The sequence below is a fragment of the Schistocerca nitens genome, chromosome 5, assembly GCF_023898315.1.
Source record: "Schistocerca nitens isolate TAMUIC-IGC-003100 chromosome 5, iqSchNite1.1, whole genome shotgun sequence".
In the NCBI taxonomy this organism is placed as follows: domain Eukaryota; kingdom Metazoa; phylum Arthropoda; class Insecta; order Orthoptera; family Acrididae; genus Schistocerca; species Schistocerca nitens.
Genome location: NC_064618.1, coordinates 370,074,789 through 370,090,877, shown reverse-complemented (window position 1 = coordinate 370,090,877; position 16,089 = coordinate 370,074,789). Strand labels below are relative to the sequence as shown.

The 16,089-nt window shown below is 46.1% G+C and overlaps 1 protein-coding gene across 1 annotated transcript in view; it reads left to right on the top strand.

Moving 5' to 3' along the window:
- The window catches only part of LOC126260460 (uncharacterized), a 75,736-nt gene that overhangs the window by 27,751 nt on the left and 31,896 nt on the right, over positions 1 to 16,089 (top strand). The window contains exon 3 of the mRNA XM_049957789.1: positions 3,205 to 3,436. Coding sequence (XP_049813746.1) covers positions 3,205 to 3,436 — 232 coding nt within the window. The remainder of the gene's footprint in view (positions 1 to 3,204; positions 3,437 to 16,089) is intronic.

Below are 16,089 nucleotides of genomic sequence, written 5' to 3'. Positions count from 1 at the left end.
GTAAACCACATCAAATACTGACGAATCGATTCCACAGACCGAACGTGAGGAGAGGGGCTAGTGTAATTGTTTAATACAAACCATAAAAAAATGCACGGAAGTATGGTTTTTAACACAAACCTACGTTTTTTTAAAATGGAACCACGTTAGTTTTGTTAGCACATCTGAACATATAAACAAATACGTTATCAGTGCCGTTTGTTGCATTGTAAAATGTTAATTACATCCGGAGATATTGTAACCTAAAATTGACGCTTGAAACCTCCGACGTTCAGTTGCGTGTTGTAACAAACAGCTGCAACATACATCGCGTTTCTACAGAATGATCTGCCAACGTTGCTCGAAAATGTCCCAATGGAAACGCGTCGGCGTATGTGGTATCAGCATGATGGTGCACCTGCACATTCCGCAATTAACACTAGGCTGACCCTTGACAGGATGTTCGACGGGCGTTTCATAGGACGTGCAGGACGCATAACTTGGCCAGCCCGTTCTCCTGATCTTACACCTCTGGACTTCTTTCTGTGGGGTACGTTAAAGGAGAATGTGTACCGTGATGTGCCTACAACCCCAGAGGATATGAAACAACGTATTGTGGCAGCCTGCGGCGACATTTCACCAGATCTACTGCGGCGTGTACGTCATTCATTACGCCAGAGATTGCAATTGTGTGCAGCAAATGATGGCCACCACATTGAACATCTATTGGCCTGACATGTCGGGACACACTCTATTCCACTCCATAATTGAAAACGGAAACCACGTGTGTACGTGTACCTCACCCCTCATGGTAATTTACATGTGCGTCAGTGAAAAAGACCAATAAAAAGGTATTAGCATGTGGACGTAATGTGCTGTTCCAGTCTCTTCTGTACCTAAGGTCCAACACCGTTCCCTTTGGATCCCTACGTAATTCGGTGCTCTCCGATACACACGATCGAACAGCGGAGGAGTGGTACTCAAGCGTCAACTTTAGGTTACAATATCTCCGGATGTAATTAACATTTTACAATGCAACAAACGGCACAGATTACGTATTTGTTTATATGTTCAGATGTGCTAACAAAACTAACGGGGTTCCATTAAAAAAACGTAGGTTTGTGTTAAAAAACATACTTCCGTGCATTTTTTTATGGTTTGTATTAAACAATTACACTAGCCCCTCTCCTCACGTTCGGTCTGTGGAATCGATTCGTCAGTATTTGATGTGGTTTACGAAATATATCCAGCGGTAATGTTAGGTGACTCACCCTGTATATGGAGATACCATCGGTAACCAAGCAGCTCTCTAGAATGAAATGATAATTAAATCAATACCTTAAGCTGTCGACAGGCGTTGATATACATCAACGGGGACAGTTGAATATGTTCTTTCAGACATGCCCGAAAGAACAAAAAAAAAAGTTCAAATGTGTGTGAAATCTTATGGGACTCAACTGCTAAGGTCATCAGTCCCTAAGCTAACACACTACTTAACCTAAATTATCCTAAGGACAAACACACACACCCATGCCCGAGGGAGGACTCGATCCTCCGCCGGGACCAGCCGCACAGTCCATGACTGCAGCGCCTTACACCGCTCGGCTACTCCCGCGCGGCCCGAAAGAACAGATACCATCTCAATATAGTTAAGGCTAACAGACCATTAACCTCCTTCTTCTGTGCGGATGCATACGCATTGCCCGAACTCATTCGGGACTCGGTAAGATTGTCTGCCGCGAGTAATGAGTGTAGTGGGCAGGGGCACTACGAATGTAGTGTGTGGACATTAAGTTGGGAATGTGGGTCTCATGGGGAGCGTTCAAGGGATAAATCCCTGCAGTCGCACTATCCTGTGTGCCCTCGCTGGCTCAGATGGATAGAGCGTCTGCCATGTGAGCAGGAGATCCCAGGTTCAAGTCCTGGTCAGGAGACACATTTTCAACGGTCCCCGTTGATGTATATCAACGCTTGGCGACAGCTTAAGGTAGTGATTTAATTATCATTTCAATAAAGAACTGTCTAGCTAATGTACTATGTAGATTAAGAGTTGGCATAATTGCATACGAATGCGTTAAGTCACTTTTGCTAGTTGGTCTTGATACAACTCTCTAGGTACCTCTAATTCCCAGGGTTCCTTTCATATACATTTTCTCTTCAAATCAAGATTGGTCGAAGTTGAAAACAAACTCTTCACTGAACTATGGGATAAGTTTGTTTATGTCATCCACAAATTTTCTGGCCGATTCCGCAGCTTGCTGTGCATCGTCAAGTTGACGCTTTGTTTGAAATTTCGTTATCTTACGTCTTCCAATTTTGTAGCAGTGTTATGCAACCATCCACTGCTGTCCTTGAAATCACTGGAATTCGATGTGTATAACGTAGTAGGTCACGATCACGCACATCCTGTAAACGCGCAAGCAGCAGTTTTTGCAACAAGTACGTCTTGTCCTCCCTTAAATATCCGTAGTTTTTCTTACGCACAACGCGGTCGTATTGCTGCAGTCTTATTCGAAATCTGCTCTAATTATTTTTTTACTATGTTGTGGAAGATCTTCCAAGTACGTAATTATTTTTAGTACCCGCTCCTTGGACAACCGTCGTCCTTTACTACGTTTCGCTGGAGGCGGGATTTGTGGCACCCTCTCCGACAGGGATGATGAACTACATGCCTCGACACCTTTTTCAGTATCACTTTCAGTTGTTAAGCAGATATCGTCATCATTATACGTCTCATGACATTGTCCGCACAGTCGAGCGCATACAACACCACGCATTCCACTGGCTCATCTTGCAGAAAAGCCAATATTTTGTCTGCAACTTCTTTCTCACTCTACGAAATTTCTCGGTTTCCTTTCTGACGAAATGTCAACTTCGGCAACTTTTGTTGCAGATATAATGCAATGTTTGCTTCGTTTATCGTTGCCGTTGCTCTGTTTTGTATCAACAGCACTAGCACTGTAGCACTCACTGTTGTGAGTTACTCGTCGACTAAGCAGTTCAACAACGCTCCGTAGCCTCATGCTGTGCTTACCGTTGGATACCTGCAGGGCCGCCCCCTGTTGCGATTAACAGTCAAAACTATGTGTGCGTGGCAGACAAAATGTGTGAGGCGGGAGAGGGAGGGCGTCTAATGCCGCAAACGTCATTGGCCTTCCGCGACATCTCACTCGAGAGGTTTCTCTTAAGTGCAGACGCTGAGATGGTTGTTGGGCGTGTGTACAGCCGGGAGCCGCGGAAGAAGAAGAAGAAGCCGCAGAGGGAGCGGGAGGCGCCGCCCACGAACCGGCTGCTGGCGCGCCTGCTGGGCAAGTGGAGCTCTGTGGAGTGCCTGACGCCCTCGTCGTCGCCGTCGCCGGCGCAGCCCTGCCCCCTGTCGCACGCTGACCGCCTCAAGTCGCTGTCCAGCAGCGAGCTCCCCACCGCCCCGTCCTCGCTCACGCCAGCCACCTCACAGGTAACCCGCTTCCTACAACATTTTCATTCATCTGTTCCCAGGCCAGGGTTGTCTATCTCAGCATACGTACATTAGCTCTTGTCCGTAGCACCGAATCTGCGCGATCGCCACGTAAAAAATTGTGTCCCATAAGATCTCTTCTACGTCCTATCTTGTTCCTGCTCAATGTCAATGACTTAATATTTAAAGATAGTACAAAAAAGAGATTGTACTAGCAGCGCCGAAGAATCGCTGGTGAAACACACTTGTGAATCCGCAGATAGCGCCACATTCAGTTGCTGCTGTGGACGCAAACACAATCCAGAACAGAACTCCATTGTCTTCTCACATCGAACTGTGTAGTCAAACAACCATAAAGAAACTTCCTGGCAGATTAAAGTCCCCCACACTCACTCGTCTCTTCCATCCTCGCCCATCCCAGCCCACTGCCGTGCCTGTATTCTTGCATCCCATCTGTTCTCATTCTTCACACCTTCCATACCCTTTCCCAAGGTGGCTTCTGCCAACTCCCCCTCCCTGATGATGTCCTTATCCCATCCATCTACCCCTCCTACCAGCTCTGACTCTCCCCTCCTGTCACCCTCCCTTTCCCCCAGGGATCCCTCTCTCCCTTCTCACCTTCCTTTTTCTCCCATACTCTCTCCCATGTCTCCCGCTTCCACCCCTCTCCCCAGGCTGCCAAACCCTCTCCTCTCTCTTCCCCCGCCCCCGCCCCCACTCTCCCTTCTTTCTCCCACTGGTTCCACCCCCTCCTTACCGCCCTCCAACCTCTCCCTTTGACCTGGAGGCACCCCCACCTCTCCCTTTGACCTGGAGGCACCCCCCCCCCCTTCGTCAGTGTGAGTGCTTCACTGATGATCGTCCCAGTGTTTCCATGCATATCAGTGTCTCTCCTTTTGTGTACGGTGTTTTCATCAGTGTTTCCTACTACATTCGCGTCTCCACCTGGATGTCTTCATCTGTTCAACTGGTGCCACCCCTCATGTACAGTGCCTTCTGTTGAACGACTTCTGATTTCTTGTGCAGTGTTCATCATGTGTCTACCATGTTTTTATATTTTCTATGTCTTTTGTGTATATATGTTGTGTCTTTTGGCGAAGAGCGGCGTATCTAGGCCACTGCTGGTCCACCTCAGCTGAGGCATGAAATAACAATAAAGGAAAAAAAACAAAACAGATTAAAACTATGTGCTGGACCGAGACTTACACAGTTTTAATCTGCCAGGAAGTTTCATATCAGCGCACACCCTGCTGCAGCGAGTGAAAATCTCATTCTGGAAACATCCCCCAGGCTGTGGCTAAGCCATGTCTTCGCAATATCCTTTCTTCCAGGAGTGCCAGTTCTGCAAGGTTCGCAGGAGAGCTTCTGTGAAGTTTGGAATCTAGGAGACGAGGTACTAGCGGAAGTAAAGCTGTGAGGAGGTGGTGTGAGTCGTGCTTGGGTAGCTCAGAAGGTAGAGCACTTGCCCGCGAGAGGCAATGGTCCGAGTTCGAGTCTCGATCCGGCACGCAGTTTTAATCTGTCAGGAAGTTTCATATCAGTGCACACTCTGCTGCAGAGTGAAAATCTTATTCTGGAACCATAAAGACAAATTATATACGATTCTTGGATCTTCGGAAACAACAGAAACTTCAAATAGCTAAGTAAAAAATTAAGTTCAGTCTGTTACATGATGAGATCATTAAGAAACTGCACAAGAAGTGACACACTCAGATGCGTGTGTTTCGAACTTGTCCACTTAATAGTTATTTATGATCTATTGTACTGAGGAAACAGTGCTCTCAGCAAAAAATCTTTCAGACTATAGAAGAGAATGATAAGAGTAAAAGGAAATGTAAACCAAGGAAAATTCTGCAGGTCATTCTTTAAAAAAAGTCTCTTGCCTCTTACTTTTACACATCCATTTTTGAAAATGTGATGCACATGAAAAGGAAAATTAATGTAAAATACTTGCAAATTTATCAGCATTACAAAGTAAATTATTACAACACAAGACAAAACAAAGAAAAAATTTACAAAAAGCAAGAACAACACTATTTCAGAATGGAATCCTGCACCCTAGCATCAAACTATACAGTGCCTTACTTGGCCCCATGAAATTTTTATAAGGCAGTAAACAAACTAAATTCAGGTAAAAGCCCGCTTGGTTGAACACTGCTTGTAATCATTAAATGAGTTTCTTGAAGCATGAAAATGTTATTCTTTTATTATATGCGTTATTTGTATTTCATTATTCTTTGAACCCTTAGATACAAATTAGTTTGTTTGTAAATGTTATTTTCATTGTATTATGATATGTAAACTGTCATATATCGTTGTATATCCTGTATACAACAAAGGATGAAAAATAACAAATACGCCAATGAATCTTGAAAACTAACTTGGCAGACAGGATGTCTCCAAAAGGAATTTAAAACTTTGAAAATGTATAACTACGTATTCATACGATAGACAGCCCTAGGCCTGGTTTAATTTTGTAGGAAAATGGATCAGATCTCGACTAATGTATTCGCTGGTACAAATCACATCACTGAAGGCTCTAGTGACAGTTGTAGTAAACATGGCTACCTTCATTGGTCCCAGGCGTGCTCGCTGTGTGTTTTTGCTTCAAGGCTTTGAAGTCTGCGGTAACTGCGCAACGCAATTTTCGCACGGATTACAGAGAAGATCCTCCAAGTTCAAATGGCTCTGAGCACTATGGGACTTAACATCTGAGGTCATCAGCCCCCTAGACTTAAAACTACTTAAACCTATCTAACCTAAGGACAGCACACACATCCATGCCCGAGGCGGGATTCGAACCTGCGACTGTAGCAGCAGCGTGGTACCGGACTGAAGCGCCTAGAACCGTTCGGCCACAACGGCCGTTGATCCTCCAAGTATGCCTACCGTTTATGAGTGCCGTAGGTGATTTGTTGCGACTGGGTTCTCGGTAGGTCACAAAAAGATCCTCGGGGTTGACCACGCGTGTCTCAGAAGGCTGCAGAGCAAGTGAGATAAAGCTTTGTTAACAGTCCTAAAAAATCGACCGGAATTCTTCTCGCGAGGTGTGACTGGCGTGTGTTAAGAAGACATTTGCATCACGAACAGTACAAACCAACAATTAAGCAAGAAAAGATACTGCTAGTATTACTCGGAAGGGCTTTTGTAGGGAAACGTTATATCAGGTGGATGTTGTTGCTGTTGTGGTCTTCAGTCCTGAGACTGGTTTGATGCAGCTCTCCATGCTACTCTATCCTGTGCAAGCTTCTTCATCTCCCAGTACCTACTGCAACCTACATCCTTCTGAATCTGCTTACTGTACTCATCTCTTGGTCTCCCTCTACGATTTTTACCCTCCACGCTGTCCTCCAATACTAAATTGGTGATCCCTTGATGCCTCAGAACATCTCCTACCAACTGATCCCTTCTTCTAGTCAAGTTGTGCCTCAAACTCCACTTCTCCCCAATTCTGTTCAGTACCTCCTCATTAGTTATGTGATCTACCCATCTGATCTGCAGCGTTCTTCTGTAGCACCACATTTCGAAAGCTACTATTCTCTTCTTGTCCAAACTATTGTCCATGTTTTACTTACATACATGGCTACACTCCATACAAATACTTTCAGGAACGACTTCCGGACACTTAAATCTATACTCGATGTTAACAAATTTCTCCTTTGCCATTGCCAGTCTACATTTTATATCCTCTCTACTTCGACCATCATCAGTTATCTTGCTCCCCAAATAGCAAAGCTCCTTTACTACTTTAAGTGTCTTATTTCCTAATATAATTCCCTCAGAATCACCCGACTTAATTCGACTACATTCCATTATCCTCGTTTTGCTTTTGTTGATGTTCATCTTATATCCTCCTTTCAAGACACTCTCCATTCCGTTCAACTGCTCTTCCAAGTCCTTTGCTGTCTCTGACAGAATTTCAATGTCATCGGCAAACCTCAAAGACTTTATTTCTTCTCCATGGATTTTAATACCCACTCCGAATTTTTCTTTTGTTTCCATTACTGCTTGCTCAATATACAGATTGAATGACATCTGGGAGAGGCTATAATCTGTATCACTCCCTTCCCAACCACTGCTTCCCTTTCATGTCCCTCGACTCTTATAACTGCCGTCTGGTTTCTGTACAAATTGTAAATAGCCTTTCGCTCCCTGTATTTTATCCCTGCCACCTTTAGAATTCGAAAGAGATTATTCCAATTAACATTGTCAAAAGCTTTCTCTAAGTCTACAAATGCTAGAAACGTAGGATTGCCTTTCCTTAATCTAATTTCTAAGATAAGTCGTAGGGTCAGTATTGCCTCCATATTCCAATATTTCTACGGAATCCAGACTGATCTTCCCCGAGGTTGGTTTCTACCAGTTTTTCCATTCGTCTGTAAAGAATTCGCGTTAGTATTTTGCAGTCGTGAATTATTAAGCTGATAGTTCGGTAATTTTCGCATCCGTCAACACCTGCTTTCTTTGTGACTGGAATTATTATACTCTTCTTGAAATCTGAGGGTGGATAAGGTTAGCACACTGGACTCGCATTCGGGAGGACGACGGTTCAATCCCGTCTCCGGCCATCCTGATTTAGGTTTTCCGTGATTTCTCTAAATCGCTACAGGCAAATGCCGGGATGGTTCCTTTAAAAGGTCACGGCCGATTTCCTTCCCCATCCTTTCCTCACCCGAGCTTGCGCTCCGTCTCTAATGACCTCGTTGTCGACGGGACGTTAAACACTAATCTCCTCCTCCTCCTCTGAGGGTGGATAAAGACAGAGTTTTCACTGAAAAGATTATCTTTAGGGATGAGTCGACTTTTCACTTAAGTGGTAAAGTTAATAAACATAAGTGTAGGATTTGGGGCAATGAAATTCCACGACGAATCTTAAAACATGTTCGTGAAACCCCAGAAGTTATCATATTTGTGCACTGAGCAATAGCAAAGTTTACAGCCCCTTCTTTTTCCAAGAGAAAGCAATAAACGAAATTTTTTTAAACCTTTTAATCTCGCTGACTTACGAGGTTGACCAAGAACGTATGTACACTTTATGCAAGATGGCACTACCTCATCGATGTCTGGGATTTCCTCAATTATCGCTTCCCATGTAAATACACTGCCGGAACAAAATGTAATACACGTGGAAAGAGGACGCCGATTTTGATCCGATGTAAATGTACTGATAACGTTTTCAACGTCGTCCGTAGTGGCCTAGCTACCAGAGCGCCATCTGTGTCTACCCTTTACTAGGGAACGCTCACAGCCGGGAGGCTCAGTGTGCTGCAAACGTGTGACGCAAGCAGGCAACCGTGCCACGGAAACGCACTCTCGCTTCCTACAGCCAACTGAGCGCGTTTGAAAGGGATCAAATTGTGGCCTTCCGAGTGGCGGGATGGTCCTTTTAAAGAATTGACACACAAGTAGGAGGTGCTGCGCCAGTTGTGCAACGCCGCTGGTATCAGTGGTCACGTGAACGTTCTCACGCTCATAGACGAGGTTCTGGCTGATCACGCAACACAGACACCCGCCAGGATCTTCGTAGTGTAAGGGCACCAGTGACAGATTGTACAGCTACCACAGCACAGATAAAAGAGCTCAGGTATGTCAACATGAACTGTTGCGAACCCATTCTTAGCAATGGTACTACAGACACGCACACCTCTAGCTCGCCTTTTGTTCACGCCACAGCATCGTCGTGTACGGCTCGACTGGTGCCCCCAGAGAATCACTTGGAAGATGGAATGACGCGCCGTGATCTTCAGCGATAAAAGCAGATCCTGTCTGCACGCAAGTGTAGAGCGCATTGGTCCAGGACATGCTGGCCCTGTCCGAGGCCTTATAGTCTAGGTTGCCATACTCCACAACTCTCATTCACCTTTGGCGTTACTGGAGGGGACGATAACCAGCGCTCGGTATGTACCGACTGTTGTTAACACGCATCAGAAAGGTGATGTGTTGTTCCAACAGGGTAATGCTCGCCCACTGCCTGTGAAACTCAAAGTGCTCTGCAAGACGTGCAACAACTTCCTTGGCCAGCACGATCTCCAGACCTGTCTCGATCCGAGCATGTGTGGTGTATGATGGGACGAGAAGTGACTCATCTAATAACTCTTACAGATCTACATGAAGAGGTTAAGACCGCGTGGCGTAACGCATCCCAGGACAGTATTCGCCATCTGTACCATCGACTGGATGCGAGACTCAGCACCTGCATTGCCACCCGTGGGGGCCACACCATGTACTAATATGGGTATTTCAGCATGTGTAGATACCTGTTACGCTGCGCGGGATTAGCCGAGCGGTCTGGGGCGCTGCAGTCTTGGACTGTACGGCTGGTCCCGGCGGAGGTTCGAGTCCTCCCTCGGGGCATGGGTGTGTGTGTTTGTACTTAGGGTAATTTAGGCTAAGTAGTGTGTAAGCTTAGGGACTGATGACCTTAGCAGTTAAGTCCCATAAGATTTCACACACATTTCAGCATTTTTGATACCTGTTACATCAAAACCGCTTGAGCTATTGATCTGTAAATGTAATGATTTTGTGTACTCCATGGGCACTGCTGCAACAACAGATCTTGAGTGAATTGGAAACCTCTAAGAGGGTGTACTGTTTTCTCCGGCGGTGTTGACCAGCCGATGTGCCGATTGCATGTCCGCCATATTCACAGCACCCGACACTTCATCAAAAATGCCGTGCTTGTACCAAGCTTACCGACTTATCTGGCAAAATTTAGAGCAACAGTCAACAGCGCAGTTGAACAAGTTACGTCTGACATGGTGCAGGGAGTTTAGCAAAAAGTCGGATTCAGATGGGAAGTTTGGCACATACCTAATGAAATCATTCAAACTATTTAGCTATAAGGTAAACATTTTACGAACTTTGATAAAATGACACCAGAATCATGTCAATAAATCATATGAATAAATGCACTACACAAATTTTCAAAATTGGTAAGTCCTTTCAGAAACACTTGGTGTTAACAGTTATCTGAGACTTCTTCAGATGGTAGAATTATCTAAGGGTGCTCTAAAATTCCCCTTACAAACTTCTAGTACTTATAGAAGGGATTGGGTAGACAATATTTTGAATTGGGGTCCATGTCCGGAACGGCCGTTGTGGTCGAGCAGTTCTAGGCGTTTCAGTCCGGAACCACGCGGCTATGGTCGCGGGTTCGAATCCTGCTTCGGGCATGGATGTGTGTGATGTCCTTAGGTTAGTTAGGTTTACTTAGTTCTAAGTCTAGGGGACTGATGACCGCAGATGTTAAGTCCCACAGTGCTTGGAGTCATTTGAACCCATGTCCGGAAATATACCATCTCCGTGCAACACTATTTGAAAATATGTTTGTAACGCGACCAGTTCTACAAATAATTTATTGGGCGTGATCCAGTACATCACTTGTTTTTCAGTTTCACTCACTAATACCCCAAGAAATAGCTCGTGTACTTATTGACGGGTTCTCTTCAACGTGATGCAGCACAACCTCTTCCAATTTGGATGAGCGGCGTCTCCTCGGAGCACCGCTGTCAAGCCAGCTAATAATGAAGGTACCCTTCCTCGAGGCTTCCTCGAGGATATGCAATGGAGTCGGGCATTGTGGATAACGATCTTGACAAAGGCGACGGGCAGCTTTTCCATTACCGCGAACTTCGTCACACAGAAGAATCATGTAGATGTATTTTGCAAACGTGTACTCTGCCATGTTGCTCTAACGCTCACAGACACGCGAATGAGACTCGAACCATGTCAGAGAGATAGGACAGACGTCAAATGATATCAGCCGATCCGACGTAAGCACCTACTACCATGACTACCCTGGTGCAGACGTACCTAGGAAACATGTTTTCAAACGGCTGTAGCACGTAAACGGTACGTTTCCGTCCATGGGTTCCAACTCAGAATATTATCTACTATGCCCCTTCTGCAACTCCTAGAAGTTTGGGGAATTTTAAACCACACTCTATAATGAAGTACTACGTGAAAGAGATGCACCAATACGCAGTCAGATTTTAATAAGATTTCAAAGCGGCGCAAAGATTGCCATCTTATTTTAAATGCTTAGAAAAATAAAATTGCGCTCTTCGCAGAACCCAGAAAAGGTAATATCCTATGACTGCAATAACAATGAGACACAGCTGGAATCAATCAACTTGTACAAATACCGTTTCTGGTATGTGAAGTGATTTGATCACATAGCCTCCCTTATAATAAAGGCCTTTTTACCCATTCATTTCAATGTACAACGAGAGGGCACGGAGTGCGCGGGATGGTTTTAAATTCGTCATCCCCAACCCAGCTGCTGCATGTTGCATGGGACCGAAGGCAAGACTACAGGGTGGTTATAATCAAACTTTCGCTACTTGAGAGGGCGCCGATGAAAAACGAATGATCGTAACTTTGTGGAAGCATTTGTAACGACAGGCTGAAGTGAAATAAAGAATAAACCATTGGAAGAAACACATTTAATTCCCTGACGAGAAGGTAACATTTGTTAACTGCGTACCATGTCTACGTTCCAGTCTACAAAAGTTGCTCAGTGTGACGATCATATGCATCCAGGACAGCCTGGAACCCCACTAGAGATTGCTCTACTGCTGCCCGAAACTGCTCAGGTGGGACTTCGGCTACCTCTCTCACTATGCTCATCTTCAACCTCCGATGTGTGTTAGTGTGCCCTTGGTGAACCTTGTCCTTCAGTTAACCCCACTGCCAGAAATCAGACGGGTTCAAATCTGATGATCTTGGTGGCCGCGCAGTATGGAACGATCGGCCAATAATTCGGCTTCTCCAAATGTGTTGCAGAGTAACCAGTCACCTCACGAGCAAACCGTCGATACTCGCGAAAGTATTGCTGTTGTTTTGATAAAACAGCTTTACAAGTAAACTGCCCACCTTGTCTAGAGCTTTATTGACCGTCTGCAGCTGTGATGCATACTGACGCTTGTGTTTCAGCCCTACGTCGCCGTACCAGTACCGGCGCCTAACGGCAAGTCATGACATTAACATTACTAACAACGCCAATTAAGCAACATACAGTAGGAACATCATTCCCATAAAGTTCGGTACCCAGTACGGTAAATAGTTTTCCGTCAACACTGGCTTAAGTAGCGAAAGTTTAATTACAACCAACCTGCTTACCCCTGCGAGAAAGCGCATATAGTTTTACACAAATGCTTCTGACGAAAGCCGAAGCGTTCACTCATATCCGCGTTTTTAAGCGTCGATGAAGTCTACAGCTGTACACCTCACACTTCCTGTGATTTTGAGAAGAAGAAAGGTAGAGCATAGCAACTCGGTGCAAATAACACATAAATGTCTCAATCGAGTAGCATGATGTCTTTCTGACACCAAAGTAAAAAACCATCACAACAGTGACAAACGTTAAACAGCATTAAACAAAATATGCTGTATGTTAAAAGAGAGTAGGCTGCAGGCAAAACTGGAGGAAATTAAAAAGGAAATAAAGGCTATTCGTTCACAGTAATGCTGAGAAAGATCTGTCATTGATACGACCAAGAGAACTGGTACTTGCGATTAGGATGTTTGCATAGCAAAAGAAAAATTTTTTTGACGTACTTGGATTCACAGGTCACATGGAATCTTAGAGTAGTCAATAACATTTTTGTCAGAAGTAGTTGGATTTCTCGGCATAGTGACCTGCTTCATTTCATTAATTTCTCTTGCACAATGTCCAATAGGAATCGATAATCCTCGCTTACCCATAATTACACTGAGGTGACAAAGTCGTGGGATACCTCATAATATCTCGTCGGATCCCCTTTTGCTTAGCATAGTGCAGCAACTCGACGTGGCATGAACTTAACAACTCGTTGGAAGCCCACTGCCAAAATACTGAGCCAAGCTGCGTCTATAGCCGTCCATAATTGCGAAAGCGTTGCCGGAGCAGGGTTTTGTGCACGACCTGACCTCTCGATTATGCCCCATAAATGTTCCATGGGTAGCCAAATCCTTAACTCGAATTGTTCAGAATATTCTTCAAACGAGTTGCGAACAATTGTAGCCTGGGACACGGTGCTTTGTCATCCATTAAAATTCATTCGTTGTTTGGCTGCAAATGGTCTCCAAGTAACCAAAAATAATCATTTCCAGTCAATAATCATTTCAGTTGAACCAGAGGACCAACTCCATTCCATATAAACACAACCCACACCATTGTGTAGCCACCACCAGCTTGCACAGTGCCTTGTTGACAACTAGGGTTCATGGCTTCGTGGGGTATGCACCAAACTCGAATTCTACCATCAGCTGTTAACCAGCTAAAAAAGGGGCTCTGTGATCAGGCCACGTTTTCCAGTCGCCTAGGGTCCAGCCGATTCAGTCACGAGCCCAGGAGAGGAGCTACAGGAGATGGCGTGCTGTTAGCAAAGGCAGTCGCGTCGGTCGCCTGCTGCCATAGCCCAGTAGCCAAATTTTACCGTACTGTCCTAACGGATACGTTCACCGTACGTACCACATTGGCTTCTGCAGTTATTTCACGCGCTGTTCGTTGTCTGTTAGCACCGGATACCTACGCAAATGCCGCTGCTCTCGGTCGTTAAGTGAAAGCCGTCGGTGATTGCGTTGTCCGTGGTGAGAGGTACTCCCTGAAATGTGGTATTCTCGGCACACTCTTGACACTGTGGATCTCGGAATTTTGAATTCCCCAACAATTTTCTAAATGGAATGTCCCACGCGTCAATCTCCAACTAACATTCCTCGTTCAAGGTCTGTTAATTTCCCGCGTGCAGCCACAACCACGTCGGAAACCTCTTCCTATGAATCACTTGAGTACAAATGATAGCTCCGCTAATGCACTGCCTTTTTATATTTTGTGTACGCGATACTACCGCCATCTATATACTGTATGTGCAAATCGCTATCCCATGACTTCAGTCACCCTGAAGGAAGTAATTTTTGTAAGTAGGCTGTTTAGGTTTTTTTGGTAACGCCACCTCTGTATGAAAATCACTGGCTGTGCTGTGTGCAGTCTGTGGCTAGTTTGCATTGTTGTCTGCCATTGTAGTGTTGGGCAGCGGCAGCTGGATGTGAACAGCGCGTAGCGTTGCGCAGTTGGAGGTGAGCCGCCAGCAGTGGTGGATGTGGGGAGAGAGATGGCGGAGTTTTGAAATTTGTCATGAACTGCTATATATATACACTCCTGGAAATTGAAATAAGAACACCGTGAATTCATTGTCCCAGGAAGGGGAAACTTTATTGACACATTCCTGGGGTCAGATACATCACATGATCACACTGACAGAACCACAGGCACATAGACACAGGCAACGGAGCATGCACAATGTCGGCACTAGTACAGTGTATATCCACCTTTCGCAGCAATGCAGGCTGCTATTCTCCCATGGAGACGATCGTAGAGATGCTGGATGTAGTCCTGTGGAACGGCTTGCCATGCCATTTCCACCTGGCGCCTCAGTTGGACCAGCGTTCGTGCTAGACGTGCAGACCGCGTGAGACGACGCTTCATCCAGTCCCAAACATGCTCAATGGGGGACAGATCCGGAGATCTTGCTGGCCAGGGTAGTTGACTTACACCTTCTAGAGCACGTTGGGTGGCACGGGATACATGCGGACGTGCATTGTCCTGTTGGAACAGCAAGTTCCCTTGCCGGTCTAGGAATGGTAGAACGATGGGTTCGATGACGGTTTGGATGTACCGTGCACTATTCAGTGTCCCCTCGACGATCACCAGTGGTGTACGGCCAGTGTAGGAGATCGCTCCCCACACCATGATGCCGGGTGTTGGCCCTGTGTGCCTCGGTCGTATGCAGTCCTGATTGTGGCGCTCACCTGCACGGCGCCAAACACGCATACGACCATCATTGGCACCAAGGCAGAAGCGACTCTCATCGCTGAAGACGACACGTCTCCATTCGTCCCTCCATTCACGCCTGTCACGACACCACTGGAGGCGGGCTGCACGATGTTGGGGCGTGAGCGGAAGACGGCCTAACGGTGTGCGGGACCGTAGCCCAGCTTCATGGAGACGGTTGCGAATGGTCCTCGCCGATACCCCAGGAGCAACAGTGTCCCTAATTTGCTGGGAAGTGGCGGTGCGGTCCCCTACGGCACTGCGTAGGATCCTACGGTCTTGGCGTGCATCCGTGCGTCGCTGCGGTCCGGTCCCAGGTCGACGGGCACGTGCACCTTCCGCCGACCACTGGCGACAACATCGATGTACTGTGGAGACCTCACGCCCCACGTGTTGAGCAATTCGGCGGTACGTCCACCCGGCCTCCCGCATGCCCACTATACGCCCTCGCTCAAAGTCCGTCAACTGCACATACGGTTCACGTCCACGCTGTCGCGGCATGCTACCAGTGTTAAAGACTGCGATGGAGCTCCGTATGCCACGGCAAACTGGCTGACACTGACGGCGGCGGTGCACAAATGCTGCGCAGCTAGCGCCATTCGACGGCCAACACCGCGGTTCCTGGTGTGTCCGCTGTGCCGTGCGTGTGATCATTGCTTGTACAGCCCTCTCGCAGTGTCCGGAGCAAGTATGGTGGGTCTGACACACCGGTGTCAATGTGTTCTTTTTTCCATTTCCAGGAATATATATATATATATATATATATATATATGATGATATCAAGATAAATACATTGTTTGTTCTCTATTAATATCTTTCATTTGCTAACTATCCCTATCAG